The 13,453-nt window shown below is 36.9% G+C and overlaps 1 protein-coding gene and 1 long non-coding RNA gene across 3 annotated transcripts in view; one reads left to right on the forward strand and one right to left on the reverse strand.

The window, feature by feature from the left end:
* The window catches only part of LOC140526982 (utrophin-like), a 74,428-nt gene that overhangs the window by 36,530 nt on the left and 24,445 nt on the right, over positions 1-13,453 (forward strand). For both annotated transcript variants that reach the window (XM_072643599.1, XM_072643600.1), the window contains exons 11-13: positions 1,825-2,024; positions 5,535-5,689; positions 11,250-11,439. In XM_072643599.1, the coding sequence (XP_072499700.1) occupies positions 1,825-2,024; positions 5,535-5,689; positions 11,250-11,439 (545 nt within the window). The remainder of the gene's footprint in view (positions 1-1,824; positions 2,025-5,534; positions 5,690-11,249; positions 11,440-13,453) is intronic.
* On the reverse strand, positions 134-1,947 carry LOC140526987 (uncharacterized). The gene is made up of 2 exons (XR_011974633.1): positions 507-1,947; positions 134-422 (listed from the first exon to the last, which is right to left on the reverse strand). It is a non-coding gene; the product is annotated as an uncharacterized lncRNA (long non-coding RNA).

Raw genomic sequence — 13,453 nt, forward strand, 5'->3', positions numbered from 1 at the left:
TGTAAACTGTGAATTTCCTCACTTAGTAAATCCTACTAATATGTGTGTATGTAACATATATGGATAATGTACATCTTTGTGTGTGTGTGTATACACATCTGTCTCTAGATATACACACATTACACATGATACATATATACAAACACATTTTTATTTGGGTTGACACATTTTGATGTATAGTACATTTCTTTATATTTTAGTTTTGTCCTTAAAATTGAGACTGTATAATAGTCTTTTTAGGAGTATTTATTTCCCTCAGTGTCAAGTACCAAATCACTTTTGCTTATGTGAATTCTGAATGTCTTTCTTTTGAGTTGTATACTGGTATGTCTCCCCAGGGCTCACTTGGATGCTTCTTCAGGTCATGGAGGTGAACCAGTGTCCTTTTCTGTTGAACTTTCTATGTTTAGCAAAGGAATCTCCTGACAACAAAGAAAAAAATTTTAAAAGTCTCCAGAATTCTTTTGACACTCAGAAGCAGAAGAACCCTTATTTTCCAAACTTACAAATTTAATGTTCAGAAGGATTTCTTTTGCTCGTGTTGCATCATCAGTGTTAGGAGGTAGTAGTTGACTGGAGGCACTTGGAGCATGGCCCTGTGGATAGAATACATGTGCCTTATATAGCCCAGCTACATTGGAAGAGACTCATCACCACATTGTCTGCAACAGGATGCATTCTTCTTCTATAGCAACTCTCTTGTCTCCTCTGCATTGAGTGGTTGTGAGCTGGATCAGTGCAGAAACGATAGTGGTGTCAGTATCAATCTTTGAATATCAAAATGTACTGATTTAAAGCAGGCGTTGATTTTCACTTCATGAAGAGTACCTTGGATCGTGAGAGATTATAATTATTTACACTTTAGGTTTATTTTATTCCCATTTATTTTTAAGCAACCAAGAAAATAAAGACAGGGCCACAGGAAAGTGCTGCTATAACTTAAGTATCACTCTTGAGCCTCATGTCACTGATGGGACTGAAGTCAATTGTTTTAAAGGGTCTGTTAAGATTGTGGGTTAAGGTAGCAATCATTTAATTGGCAAAGTTAATTTACCAAATAAATCCTTGTAGCCTTAAAGAATCTTTGTATCTCTCGACTTAGTTTTATCACTTACGTGGTAGATTCCGCCCATTTTCTTTTTGTTTTGTATTCCTTTGAGCTATAGAATGCTGGAACAACATCACTTTTGACTGTTCTTTAATATTGCGGCCACCCCCCACTCCCACCCCCTTCTTTACCCTGCTTGGATGTGCCTTTTTGTGACCTATCTCTACTGTTCTGCTTTGTACTTTTGTCTATCTTGTGAATCCCTCTAAAACCTCCTCCTCAGTGGTGTCATCCCATCCATTGTCATCACTTGTTTCAAGGACCAAGAATGACCTCCTTTTCTATTTTCATTTCAGTACTTCATTTATAAAATTCCTAGACCCTGCCTTCCCACATTAAGTGTAAAGCCAAGTAGGGGTATTTTTTTTTTAACAGGGATCTATCGACTTTTTAATATTCCTTGACTGGTTTAGTTTAGCTTGGAGTTGATTATTGCTTTTTCAGTGATTACCTTGCTGTGTACTGTTACCCTCTAATTTTGGATTTGTATTTTCAACAATTTGTAATGTCAACAGTTAAGATGGTGCTGTTCTGTCCTTCTCTCCCTTTAGGGACATTTCTTACAATTTACCTATATAGGCATGTTGGATTCCTCTCTTGGATCGAACTAGAAATCTTTTTGTTTTATTTGCCAGATTTCAAACATCAATCAGTTTATCACTGATGCTCAGTTCATATGAACTTTGAGGTCTAACTTTTTGCATTGCTTCCCATAGTTAATGAAGTCAAAATTCAGTGGGCCAGCACTGAATTTGCTGTGAACTCAAGGCAAGAGCGGCTGCAAAACATGCTTACGGACTCCCAACGTTGGAGAGATTTAAATAGACAAGTCCAAGAACTTGTAACCGAATACAAAGCCAAACTACTTAGTATCTCAGAAGAGGAACCACTTGTGAAGCAAATTTCTCAGAACAAAGTAGGATTTACCAGATTGTTTGCATTTCTTTTTCTTCAGTGAAGTTTCATTTTGTTTGTTTCCTATGAAGTCTTTCTGTATTTAGGGTTCTGTGAGATATATACATATTTAAATTGTGTACTGCATTTTCATTATACATCAGATACATGTGAAGATTTATTGTGTACACACATCCAAAGAGAATCCTCTTTTTAGGGCTTCTTTGGTGAGTTAATGCCAAAAAATGTTTAACGCTTAAATAAAAAAATCCATCATTTCATGCAATTTGTCATTGTGGAAAAGAGGGCTGGACTTGAAAACCAGAGAGACCTGTGTTCTATACCTGTTGCTCACACTGAATGAGTTTTTTCTATAATTATGGACCTTGTGTGTAAAAAAATTTGAGCGTAATGGGATCTTTTACATTGATCATAATTTGACTTTTAATTTATTTTTGCCTCTCATGGCAAAAGAGACAGAGTTGGATTTCCATACACATTTTTTGCATTTAGCTTATGTTGACTCCATACTGAATTATTTTACTTTTGTGATCCTTCTCTTTCCCCGTTCTCTTGAAAAGTCTCCAAAAGAATGCAATCCCTGGATAATTCATTTGTGAAATGTGATTAAAATATTAAGGCATTAGATAATAAGTATAATGAATGCAATTTAGGGTACTGCAGTCTAATCATCAGTAGAGTTGTTTTGTTTCCATTGCTTCAATTGGATACATGCATTACAATTGAAAGGAGTGAAATCTGTGATTGGTAAATGCCAGGCCTAGAGGCCTGAGGGCTACCCGAGTCTTACCTTCCCTATTGCAGGTCTTCGGCTGGCCAAACCAGATAAACGTATGAGAGAAGAGACTTTCCAGAGTCGAACAAGGGTTAGGCTTTATTCAGGGTCTTGGTTACATGTGCAGGGGGAACTCTTCCTTAGGAGAGAGAGAGGAATCTCCCAAGGAGGCAAAGATCTTACAGCAAGAGAATGAAAGCAGAAGTGGAAGTGGAGAGAGAGGGGAGAGGGAAGAGCGAAGAGAGGAAAGAAGGAAGAGGGGCCTTCTGTCCTGTAAGGGCCCCTCAGCGCTAAGAGCTTTCAGGCTTTCCTGACCCTACTTAAGCTCTCCGGCCATGTAGTTTGCACCTGAATACCTTGCCTGTTAGATAACAATAGGTGTGCCCAGATCCGGGTCAGTCTCGAGGGCGGGGATGCTCCTCCCATCACGTTTCTCACGGGAAGAGGCGGAAATACACGAGATAGCTCGGTCTCACTCCTCGATTCCCTGCTGTTTTCTGGGACGCCTCATGAGAACTCTAAGATTTAGAAGTTCCCACCTTTACCCGCCCGAGACTGTCCACATGGAATTGAGCTTCCACCCGCAACAGGTAAAAGATTTTGCTTCTTTTTGTATCCCCAGTGCTTTCGTCCATTGCCTAACCCCTAGTGGGTACTTCATGAGTGTTGGTTGGTTAATTGATTTTAAAGTAGGGAAACAAAAGTCCACTTATAGTCAGTGTCTGTAGTTTATCATTAGTGTTTTACCAAATCTCAAAGCCTATTTGATGGCCACCTGTTTGCTAACTCCAGTGGTAGAAGGAAATCTATAGTGGGCTCCGAATAGATTTCGTGTTGAATTGTACATTGTCCCAAGTGTTTATTTTTTTTCTCTTTTTTAGATTTTGGAACAGAAAACCTGGGATAAATAATAATAATAATAGTAAAATTCCCATTTTCCCTGAAGAAGGCATAGGCCATTGTAAGCTAAAGTACCTTAAAATATTTATTTTCTTATACCTGTAACTTGGGAACTGAAAGGAGTCATAGGTGGACAAGATAAAATATTCAAACCAACAAAACATCTTTAACTGGCGCTGCTGTGCTTTCATGTGATTGTTAAGGCATAAAGAGTATAGCCTTGTAATGTTTTTCCTATTGTTTTTGCTTGAGCAGCATTTTTCTTTTTGTAGAGTTGATTTTTTCCAGGGTTTATAATCCTGATGTTATCTCAGGTACCTCTTGTAAGAAAACAGTTTTAAAAAATTATTTTCTGGACACTGCAGGTAAACTGCTATGTCTTTAATTTTCTCATGTAAACTGAACTTTATTGTACCAGCATGAACTATTGGCTACCACCATTCTTTGATGATCTGTTGGAGAAAAATAGAACTGAATTATCAAACTTTTACGATATTTTAGGGAATTTTTAAATTGCTGTCGTTACTACTTTGTATATGGACTTTTTGTGTGCTTTATTTGAAAGGGAATTTTCTATAGAAGCAATTGAAGAACGTTGAGAAATCTGGTTGAATATTTAAAGCAGTGATATGCTGGTAAACATTTAACAACTGGCTCCTTGGAAAAAGAATGTTTGCCCCATATACTGTAGCATTAAATTTTTGTCTTTAACTTTCCTCATTCTAAACAAGTATCAGAACTGTCAACCATGCCCTGATTTCTAGCATTTGCTGATTTCTAATGTATAAATCCTCATACTGAAAATTTAACAATTGTGCCTCCCTGGTATGAGTTCAGGCTGCCTCTAGCACACCTGCTTTAGCATAGTCTAAATTTTCTTGTACTATTACATAATATGGCAGTTTTCAGAGTGTAGTCTGGCTCCACCAAGGATGTACAAAACCCTTTGATGGGATCAGTGAAGTCAAGGCAATTTTCATAATAGTAAGAAATTTCAATTTCAAATATGTTAACATTGACGTATGTCAATAACCGCTTAAACAAAAAAGCTCTATGTGTGTGATGGCTGTAAAGGAGCCCTCAAACTACGGGTGTAGTATAAAGAGAAATAGACTGAAAATGCCTGGTCTTGAATTGGCCACTCATCATGAGATCTTGAGCAAGTAGATTCTTCTTTCTTGGTCCCAGTTTCTATATCTGTGTAGGACCTGCCTTTCCTACTTTGAAGGACTGTGGGGTGGACCAAATGACAGAAAGAATGTAATATGCTTTTCAATTGCATAAAATTAAACACCAGCTTCTGAGTATGTATATCTAGGTGGTATATCTCTACTACTACTTCTTTGTTTTTTCTTTTTCCCAGTAGTTTCATATTGTATAAAACTTGAGAATAGATATACTGAATTAATGGTTATTTTTAATATTTTTCTGATAGAAAGCAAGAAGATTGCTGTCTTTCTTTTATTATTGGTAAACCTTTTAGTACTCTATGGTACTACTTCTTATAGTATTCTGTGTATATGTACTGTATCCATGTGTGATGTATGCATTTGCCTCTTCAGCTAAAAAACTGCAATTTAATATTAGAAGATATTTTAGATCTATTCAGAAAGTGCATGCTTATGGAAACTAAATTAATAGATAACTATTTAGATTATTTTTATTTTGCTAATATTCGTGGTATTATACAAACTATGCTAATCACTGATAGAACTCACAGTGCATTCAGGGTATGAGAAAATTAGTGTTAAGATAATTTGGATGGTCTTTTGTTATGATGTACCTTCCATCTGTGACCCCACTCATGTTATTTTTTCCCCCCAAATTGCGCTTTAGGCATTATTCCAGGATTTAAATAAAAACAAAGCTACTATAAAAATTTATGAGAATCTGTGGAAGAGATTGGCGAAGACGTATAGAACTGATGATACTAGGGCATTAAGGAAAAATGGTGATGACTTCAATGCAGCTTGGGCTAATCTCAACCAACGGTAATTTAAAGACTTTATTGGTTAATATTACACAGTCAATGTGGAATAGAATTTCGTCGTATTTCGTAAGTAAATGCATTATCCAAAGACTTAAGCTATGGTTTTCAGAGGTATATACAACCATTTTATTGTTGTTCAGTCATTCAATCATGTCTGACTCTCTGTGACCCCATTTTGGGTTTTCTTGGCAAAGATACTGCAGTGGTTTGCCATTCCTTCTTCAGCAGATTAAGGCGAACAAGAGGTTGAGTAACTTGACAGGATCAGTGTGTGAGACTGGATTTGAACTCAGGTTTTCCTTATTCTAAGCCCAGCACCCACCAAGCCATCTAGCTTGTCTCCATGCCACCATTTATTTATGACTTCTTAAGTCTTTGTCATTAACAAGCAAATCAGTAAGCATCTATTGAAGACCTACTATGTCCCAAATGCTGTGCTGGCAGTACTGGTGATAAAAATGCAGAAAGGAAGCAGCTACTGTTCTCTTGGAATGCTCATCCTATCAAGTGCTTGTCATTATTAATAACAATCATTATTGTTCTAGCTACTGGGCAAGATTAAAAAAGCAGGTTTTATACCTGTCCTCCTTAAGTTTGCCTTTTTTTTTTTTTTTTCGATTCCTTTTGATAGCAAACTGGACTAATATTATGTGGTCTATATCGTATTTTTAGAGTGACTCTTGCCTTATCTTTCTCAAACAAGCATCTGCCTTGGAATTTCTCCCTAAACAATTATCAGAGTTTGTTATTCATTCCATTTTTGTTTGCTTTGTTTTCCTATTTCTCTCTGCATACTTTGTTCCAAACATTGCCCCACTGCTTTGATGCTGTGGAATGCTATATATGAGTAAATGCGTATAGCTGATCTTTATTGGGAAAGTTTCCTTTCCAGCAGTTCCCTTTAACAATGAAGTTCGATGTCTCTACCTCTCACCCTTCCCCCCGCCCCCCCAAAATCAATAATCACATCTTAGTATAGAAAGCTAGATAGAAGATTTGAGTCACTATTCTGTTACTCTCTGTACGTTTGTGGGCATATCATTTTTTACTAAGTCTAAATTTACTCCTATGTCAAGAAAATGAAAACGAACACTGTAATGCACTTTTCAATAAAGCTAAGTCATTCTTGTCTTTCAGTCCTGGTAGGTCAATTTGGAGAGCATCTTATCTGTGTGGGAAATCGTTGTCTTCAGCCTCAGTGAATACTTGGGTTTCAAGAACCACAGTCTTTAACTTCTGCTTAAAATTTCTTTCTTATGCTTGTCAGTGCTCCAAAATATTTCCTTGTTTCTTGATTCTGAGAATGACTCAAAAGGTCTAAGTGCAATTAGTCTCTCCTCTTCTCAGACCTTTGGATACATGATGTGATTTACTTTGTGGTATTTTGATTTCAGCATTCTGCATTTGACTAAAGTGGATAATGTTGGACTCCTTTGCAATTCATATTCAATTCATAAAGCATAGCCAGCAATTTAGAAATGATAGTAAGTTGTTTTTCCTTTTATTTTTGCAACAATCTAGAAAACAAATTTCTGTAGCGATTCTGCAGATAGAATTGTTGTTCAGTCGTCTCTGACAGATCCCTTGGACCATAAAGTCCATGGAGTTTTCTTAGCAAAGATATTGGAATGGTTTGCCAATTCTTTCTGCAGTGGATTGTGGCAGAGAGAGGTTAAGTGCCTTGGCCAGATTCACACAACTAGTTAGTGTCTGACGTCACATTCGAACTCGGGTCTTCCTGACTCCTGACCCAGCTCTTTATCTGTTGGGCCATCTAGCTACCTCCTATAACAGTGTTGTAAGGCAAATTAAAAGGTATGAATATGGTTGAAAGAGATTAGACTTTGGAAGAAAGAAATCTAGTGCAAATGCTATGTTTTGTAAAAGATTTTTAGGAGAAAAAGTATGTAATATTAAGTTCTCTGTGGCTCACTGGAGGAAGGTTCTGTTTTGATATTACATCTGTTGGATATGACAGTGGGTTTGGATGCATGAGCTATAACCCATGTCTGAGAGGAAAAGAACCGCAGGATGCCCTCGTTAGCAAAGAAAGATGCTCCTTAAATATAGGTTTCCTACATAACAGCACCATTTGAGGAGTAATCTAACCAGTGAAGACTTTTGCAGAGGATAAAACTTTCTAGAAAAATCGACCACTTAGGAATATAGACCTGCTTTATTTAGGACCTCTAAATCTTTTTTCCTTTGCTTTGTAAATATTTTAAGACTGCATACAGCAATAGCTGGGTTAGATAGAGTAGGCAATTAAAAATGGATTATACTCAAAGATAATACTTCCTCTCTCATAGCAGGGGAACACAACACTCACATTTTCATTCAGTTGTGATAATGCGAAAGACAACTACTCTTTCATCAACAGGATTTTCAAAACTTGAACTTATTTTTAAATGGATATATGGTAGTTTATTGGAGCATCATGCTTATTGGAGACATATATATAGTCACGTTGGTTGAAGTCTTTCAAATGGACATGACCTTCCTTCCCTCTTTCACCAATTCCTTCCTTCCTCCTCCCATCCTTCCTTCCCTACCTCCCTCCCGATCCCATCCCTCCCATTCCTTCCTTTCCTTTCTTCCTCCTTTCTTCTTCCCCCACCTCTTCCTCCCTCTTTCCCCAGTTCCTTCCTTCCTCCTCCCATCCTTCCCTCCTTCCCTCCCTCCCAACCCCATCCCTCCCATTCCTTCCTTCCTTCCTTTCCTTTCTTCCTCCTTTCTCCTTCCCCCACCTCTTCCTTGCCCCCCTCACCTCCCTTCCTAAGTTTGAAAAAAAAAATGTACATAAAGTAATATAAAATCCTCAACTATCCCAGCTGCTTGGGAAATCATTTCTGCTTATGAGATTTCTAGATAGTTGAGTATTTACCCATTTAACTGCTAAAACATTTAAAACTCTTTGGCACGGATTTTTTTCTTAAATTTATTGGATTATCCTCCTGTCTTCTTAAACAGTTTATTTATTTGATAATTAGAATGATCCACAGTTTTATTTGTAAAGTGTCTTTGTAGTTACGTTTCTCCCTGGGTCTTCTTTTTTCCCTGGGGGGGTACTCTTTTCCATCATTTATTAGAAATCTTTAGATTCTTAGAAGTGGAAATGACCTTAAGTAAAAGAGTGTCAGAATGTTGGCTTCAGGATAGTTATACCCCACCAACTGTATAAACAGATCTTCTTTCCTCAACCCTCCCTCCTTTCCCTGGCCTCCTGGGTGATAGGTAGAGTTTCTATGTAGTTGATAGGGTTCTAATTAGATGAAATGTTACATGGAAACCAACAGCCATAAGCATTGTATAGTGGTCCCTGATATATGAAAGTGATTAAGAATTCTCAATTAAATCTTCTATCGATTACTTGTATATCTTCCACGTATTTTGTACCTTTGACAGAGTGTCACTGAAGTTGCATTTCACAGAATTTTTCATTTTAGCAACTTGGAATATTTTCTTTATGTCTTTCCTATTTTCTTCAACTTTACAGAGTGATGTAGAAGGTTCAGGATAAAGTAAAGTTATTCTGACTACTTAATGTCTAAATTAAATGATAAAATAACTTTTTAGAGCTATGTAGGTTTAGTCATCGACAACTAAGTCACACAGCAGTGGCTAGAATGCCAGGCCTCTAGGCAGGAAGACCTCATTTGAAATCTGGTCTCTGACTCTTAATTATCTATGTGACCCTGGGTAAGTCACTTAACCCCATTTGCCTTAGTTTTCTCTTCTGTAAAATGAGTTGGAGAAGGAAATGTCAGACCCCTTCAAGTGTCTTTGACAAGAAAACCCCTAATGGGATCATAAGGAGTTGGACGTAATTGAAAACTGATTCAACAACGGTAATATTTTATCTGTATACTATCATAAAATTCCCAGAATATGGTGAATTTAGGTCGTTAGTCATCAATTTAGTTCATTTGTTGCACAATGCATGTGCTCACATTTGTTTTCTGCCATATTAGTTGTTACAAGAAGTATATAAGGAAGTCACTAAGTTGCTGTTCACTGGTTTCAGTCATATTTGAATCTTTGGATTCAAATTGGGTTCAAATTTGGATTTCAAATTTTGGATTTTCTTGGTAAAGAGGAAACTGAGGCAAAGAGGGTTAAGTGACTCCAATGACATGTAGCTAGTCTAAGGCTGGATTTCAACTTGGGTTTTCCCCATTTTCAGCCCCAGCGCTCTTATCCACTGTGCCCCCAGCTGCCTTCAGTAGCTAATAAGCAGTTGCATGCCATTGAATTGTTGCTAACCTTTGTCTAGTTCTTCAAATCAGAAGAAATGATGTCAGATCAGGTTTTCAGGGCCATACACACATCTTTACCATAAATCCCCATTCTGATGATTCATCCAGGCCTATATATAAGTGAGTGAATCCTCAAAGTCTATGTCAGCTGAGATTTGTCCGTCCAACCCTGTAGTTGTGAAACTTCTGGCAGCAGACTGTTTAGATTTTCCAAGAACCAGCCAATCTGAATGGAGATGGCTCACTCACTGAGTAATGAAAGTCTTTATCAAGTTCCAGAGGTTTGTCATCTGTCTTGGCACAGCTAATACCTACACTCATTGTCAAAGATCTTTTGGTTTATTAAAGTGACTTCATCTCATTTCCAAGTCATAAATACATATGTCATGAGAAGTAAGAGAGCTACAATGATCCCTTCCACATCATGGGGTTTAGGGGCACAGTGCCCCGGTGATCTGAAAAATCCGCATAAAATTCTTTGGCCCTACCAGAGATGAAGTTTGAAATATTATGGTATCAAAAGAGAAAATATGTTGATCTTGTACAATACTGTTCATATATTTTATGCATTTCTCAGTCTCTAAACTCACATTTTCTGCATCGTTTGCTGGTCTTCACATGTTGTCTATGATTTCCACAGAACTCCCAAAACATTCTCACTTAATATCTTATGTACAACTGTAATATATCAAAAACTGCAATGGGAAAATCATGATGTCAAAGGGATAACTACATAGGAAATCCCTTATTGAATGAAGTCTCGTTTTTGAGGATGGTTCTTCATTTTCAAAATTGTTTCAATTGAGTTTCTCTTTAAGTCATTTTGTTTAGCTGGGAATATGGGGAGAGAAAATAACGCTTATGAAATGACTGAATTGAATGCCCTCTTTCCAATTTCCCATACAATAAGTGCCCTTTTGGGGTATGCACAAACATTAAATGTTATCCCCAAATAAGAATAATAACTCAGTTTTTCACAGGAGTGATTTTGTAATTTGAATTTTTTTGTACCTTCACAAATTAATATTCATATATGCAAATAGAAAATTCTTACTATTCTTGTTTGAAGGAGGAGAAAGCAAGTTTATAGAGGGCCAACTTTGTGCCAGGCACTGTACTAAGTGGTATGGAAGTATCTTGTTTGATCCTGAAGTGCACCAAACATATGAAGGGATGGGTTTCTCAGCTACTTTTGGTAATTGGTAAAAAGGAACATTCCTTTTTACATTATCTATTAACTTCATGTTGATCATGTACATAACATTGGACGTTATTTAAGGTTTGCTTGTCTGTTGTTGCTTCCAGCGCTCGAGGAAGACAAATTTGCTTAGAGGTGGACCTCAGGTCAGTGCAGGCCTCCTTCAAGATTATGGACAAATTATGGAATTGGTTGACGGAGGCAGAAACTTCAATTAATGTACTTGCCAATGCGATTGAGCAGGAGGATGCTTTGGAAGAGTGTGTTTCGTACAAGAAGCTGAACAAGCAGTTTGAGGTGAGTGATTCTGAAGCCAGCACATTGATTCATAGCTGCACTTTACATTGTGTTTTCTTTTTCCAATTACTTGTAAAGATAGTTTTGAACATTCACTTTGAGAAGATTTTGAGTTCCAATTTTTTTCTCCTCCTTTCCCTCTATCCCTTTGCCCCTCCCCAAGCTGGCAAGCAATCTGATAGGCTGTATGCACAATCATATTAAACATATTTCCATGTTAGTCATGTTGTGAAAGAAGAATTAGTACAAAAGGTGAAAACCATGAGAAAGGAAAAAAAAAATATGGTATGCTTTGATCTGTGTTCAGACTTCATAGTTCTTTCCCTGGGAGTGGATATCATTTTGCATCATGAGTCATGTGGAGATCTAAGGATCATTGCATTGCTGAGAAGAGCTAAGTCTATCAAAGCTGATCTTTGCACTGTGTTGCTATGACTGTGTACAGTGTTCTCCTGGTTCTTGTCAATGTTATTGTTCTTGTTAGGAGGTAGAAGGACCAGTAGGGAAAGGGGTGAATCTTGTCCTTGTTATGAGCCTAGGGGCACTTAAAATTGAGGCCTGATTTTGTTAATGTGGTAATCAAGATGCTTATTCCAGATGGATGTATTTTTCTAGTTTCATAACTGCTACATGCATCCCTTTTGTGGTTATCCTCATTTGACCTAAAGTTTTTTCTTCTACTGTTTAATTTATTTAGACTTCAGAATGTCTTCAGAGAACATACACATATACTTACACACATGCATATATGTGTGTGTATACAAATGTATTTGGGTGTGTGTGTATTTCCTCCAACTACCCTAATACTTAGAAAGATCTCATGAGTTACAAATGTCATTTTTCCATGTAGGAATGTAAACAGTTCAACTTTAATGAGTTGAATTAATGGCTTCTCTTTCCTGTTTACCTTTTCATGTTTCTCTTGATTCTTGTATTTCAAAGTCAGATTTTGTATTCAACTCTGGTCTTTTCAACAAGAATGCTTGGAAGTTTCATTTATTTCCACTGAAATATTCTATTCAGTTTTGCTGGGTAGGTGATTCTTGGTTTTAATCCTAGCTTCTTTGACCTCTAGAATATCATATTCCAAACCCTTCAATCCCTTAGTTTAGAAGCTGCTAAATCCTGTGCTATCCTGATTGTGTTTCCATGATACTTGAATGATTTCTTTCTGGCTGCTTGTAATGTTTTCTCTTTGAAGTGGGAACTCTGGAATTTGGTTACAATATTCCTAGGAGTTGTCTTTTGGGGATCTCTTTCAGGAGGTGATTGATGGATTCTTTCCATTTCTGTTTTACTCTCTGGTTCTAGAACATCAGGGCAGATTTCCTTGATAATTTCTTGAAAGATGATGTCTAGGCCCTTTTTTTTTAATCATGGTTTGAAAACCTTTACCTTCATCTCTTTTTCTTATGGTACAATAACATTCCATTCCATTTGTATTTCATTTTTTGTTCAGCTATTTCCCAATAAATGGAAATCTCTTTTGTTTCTGGTCATTTGCTTACCCTCAAATTACTAATTGGAATATTTTGGCTTATAGAAGACTTCCCCCTTTGTCTGTGACATTCTTGGGATTTATGTGATATTCCTGTGTAAAGCTTAGGGGCAATTTAGTTTTGTAAGCTAATTTCCTATTGCTTTTTTGGGCAGTTGGATCAATATTCAGCACAGTAAACAGTGTTATTCATGCACTTGTGTTCCCACAGTTTCTCCAGCATTCAGTATTTTCATCTTTTATCATCTTCGACAGTTTTTTAAAAAAATATATGAGATGAAACTTCAAAGTTGTTTAATTTTACAATTTCTCTCTCTTAGTGAATTAAAACATTTTTGATATTTGTTGATAGTTTGGTTTTCATTTCTTCCTTTTCAAACTCTTTGTATCCTTTGACTACTTCTCTCTTGGGAAGTGGCTCTCCTAGAGCATCTTCAAAGGACTCTTAACTATTTTTATTTATCAGATAGGCCATCTTCGTGTCGGAGGCCATGATATGTTACATTGTTGGCTCTT

This window comes from Notamacropus eugenii, chromosome 2, assembly GCF_028372415.1.
Source record: "Notamacropus eugenii isolate mMacEug1 chromosome 2, mMacEug1.pri_v2, whole genome shotgun sequence".
NCBI classification, from domain to species: domain Eukaryota; kingdom Metazoa; phylum Chordata; class Mammalia; order Diprotodontia; family Macropodidae; genus Notamacropus; species Notamacropus eugenii.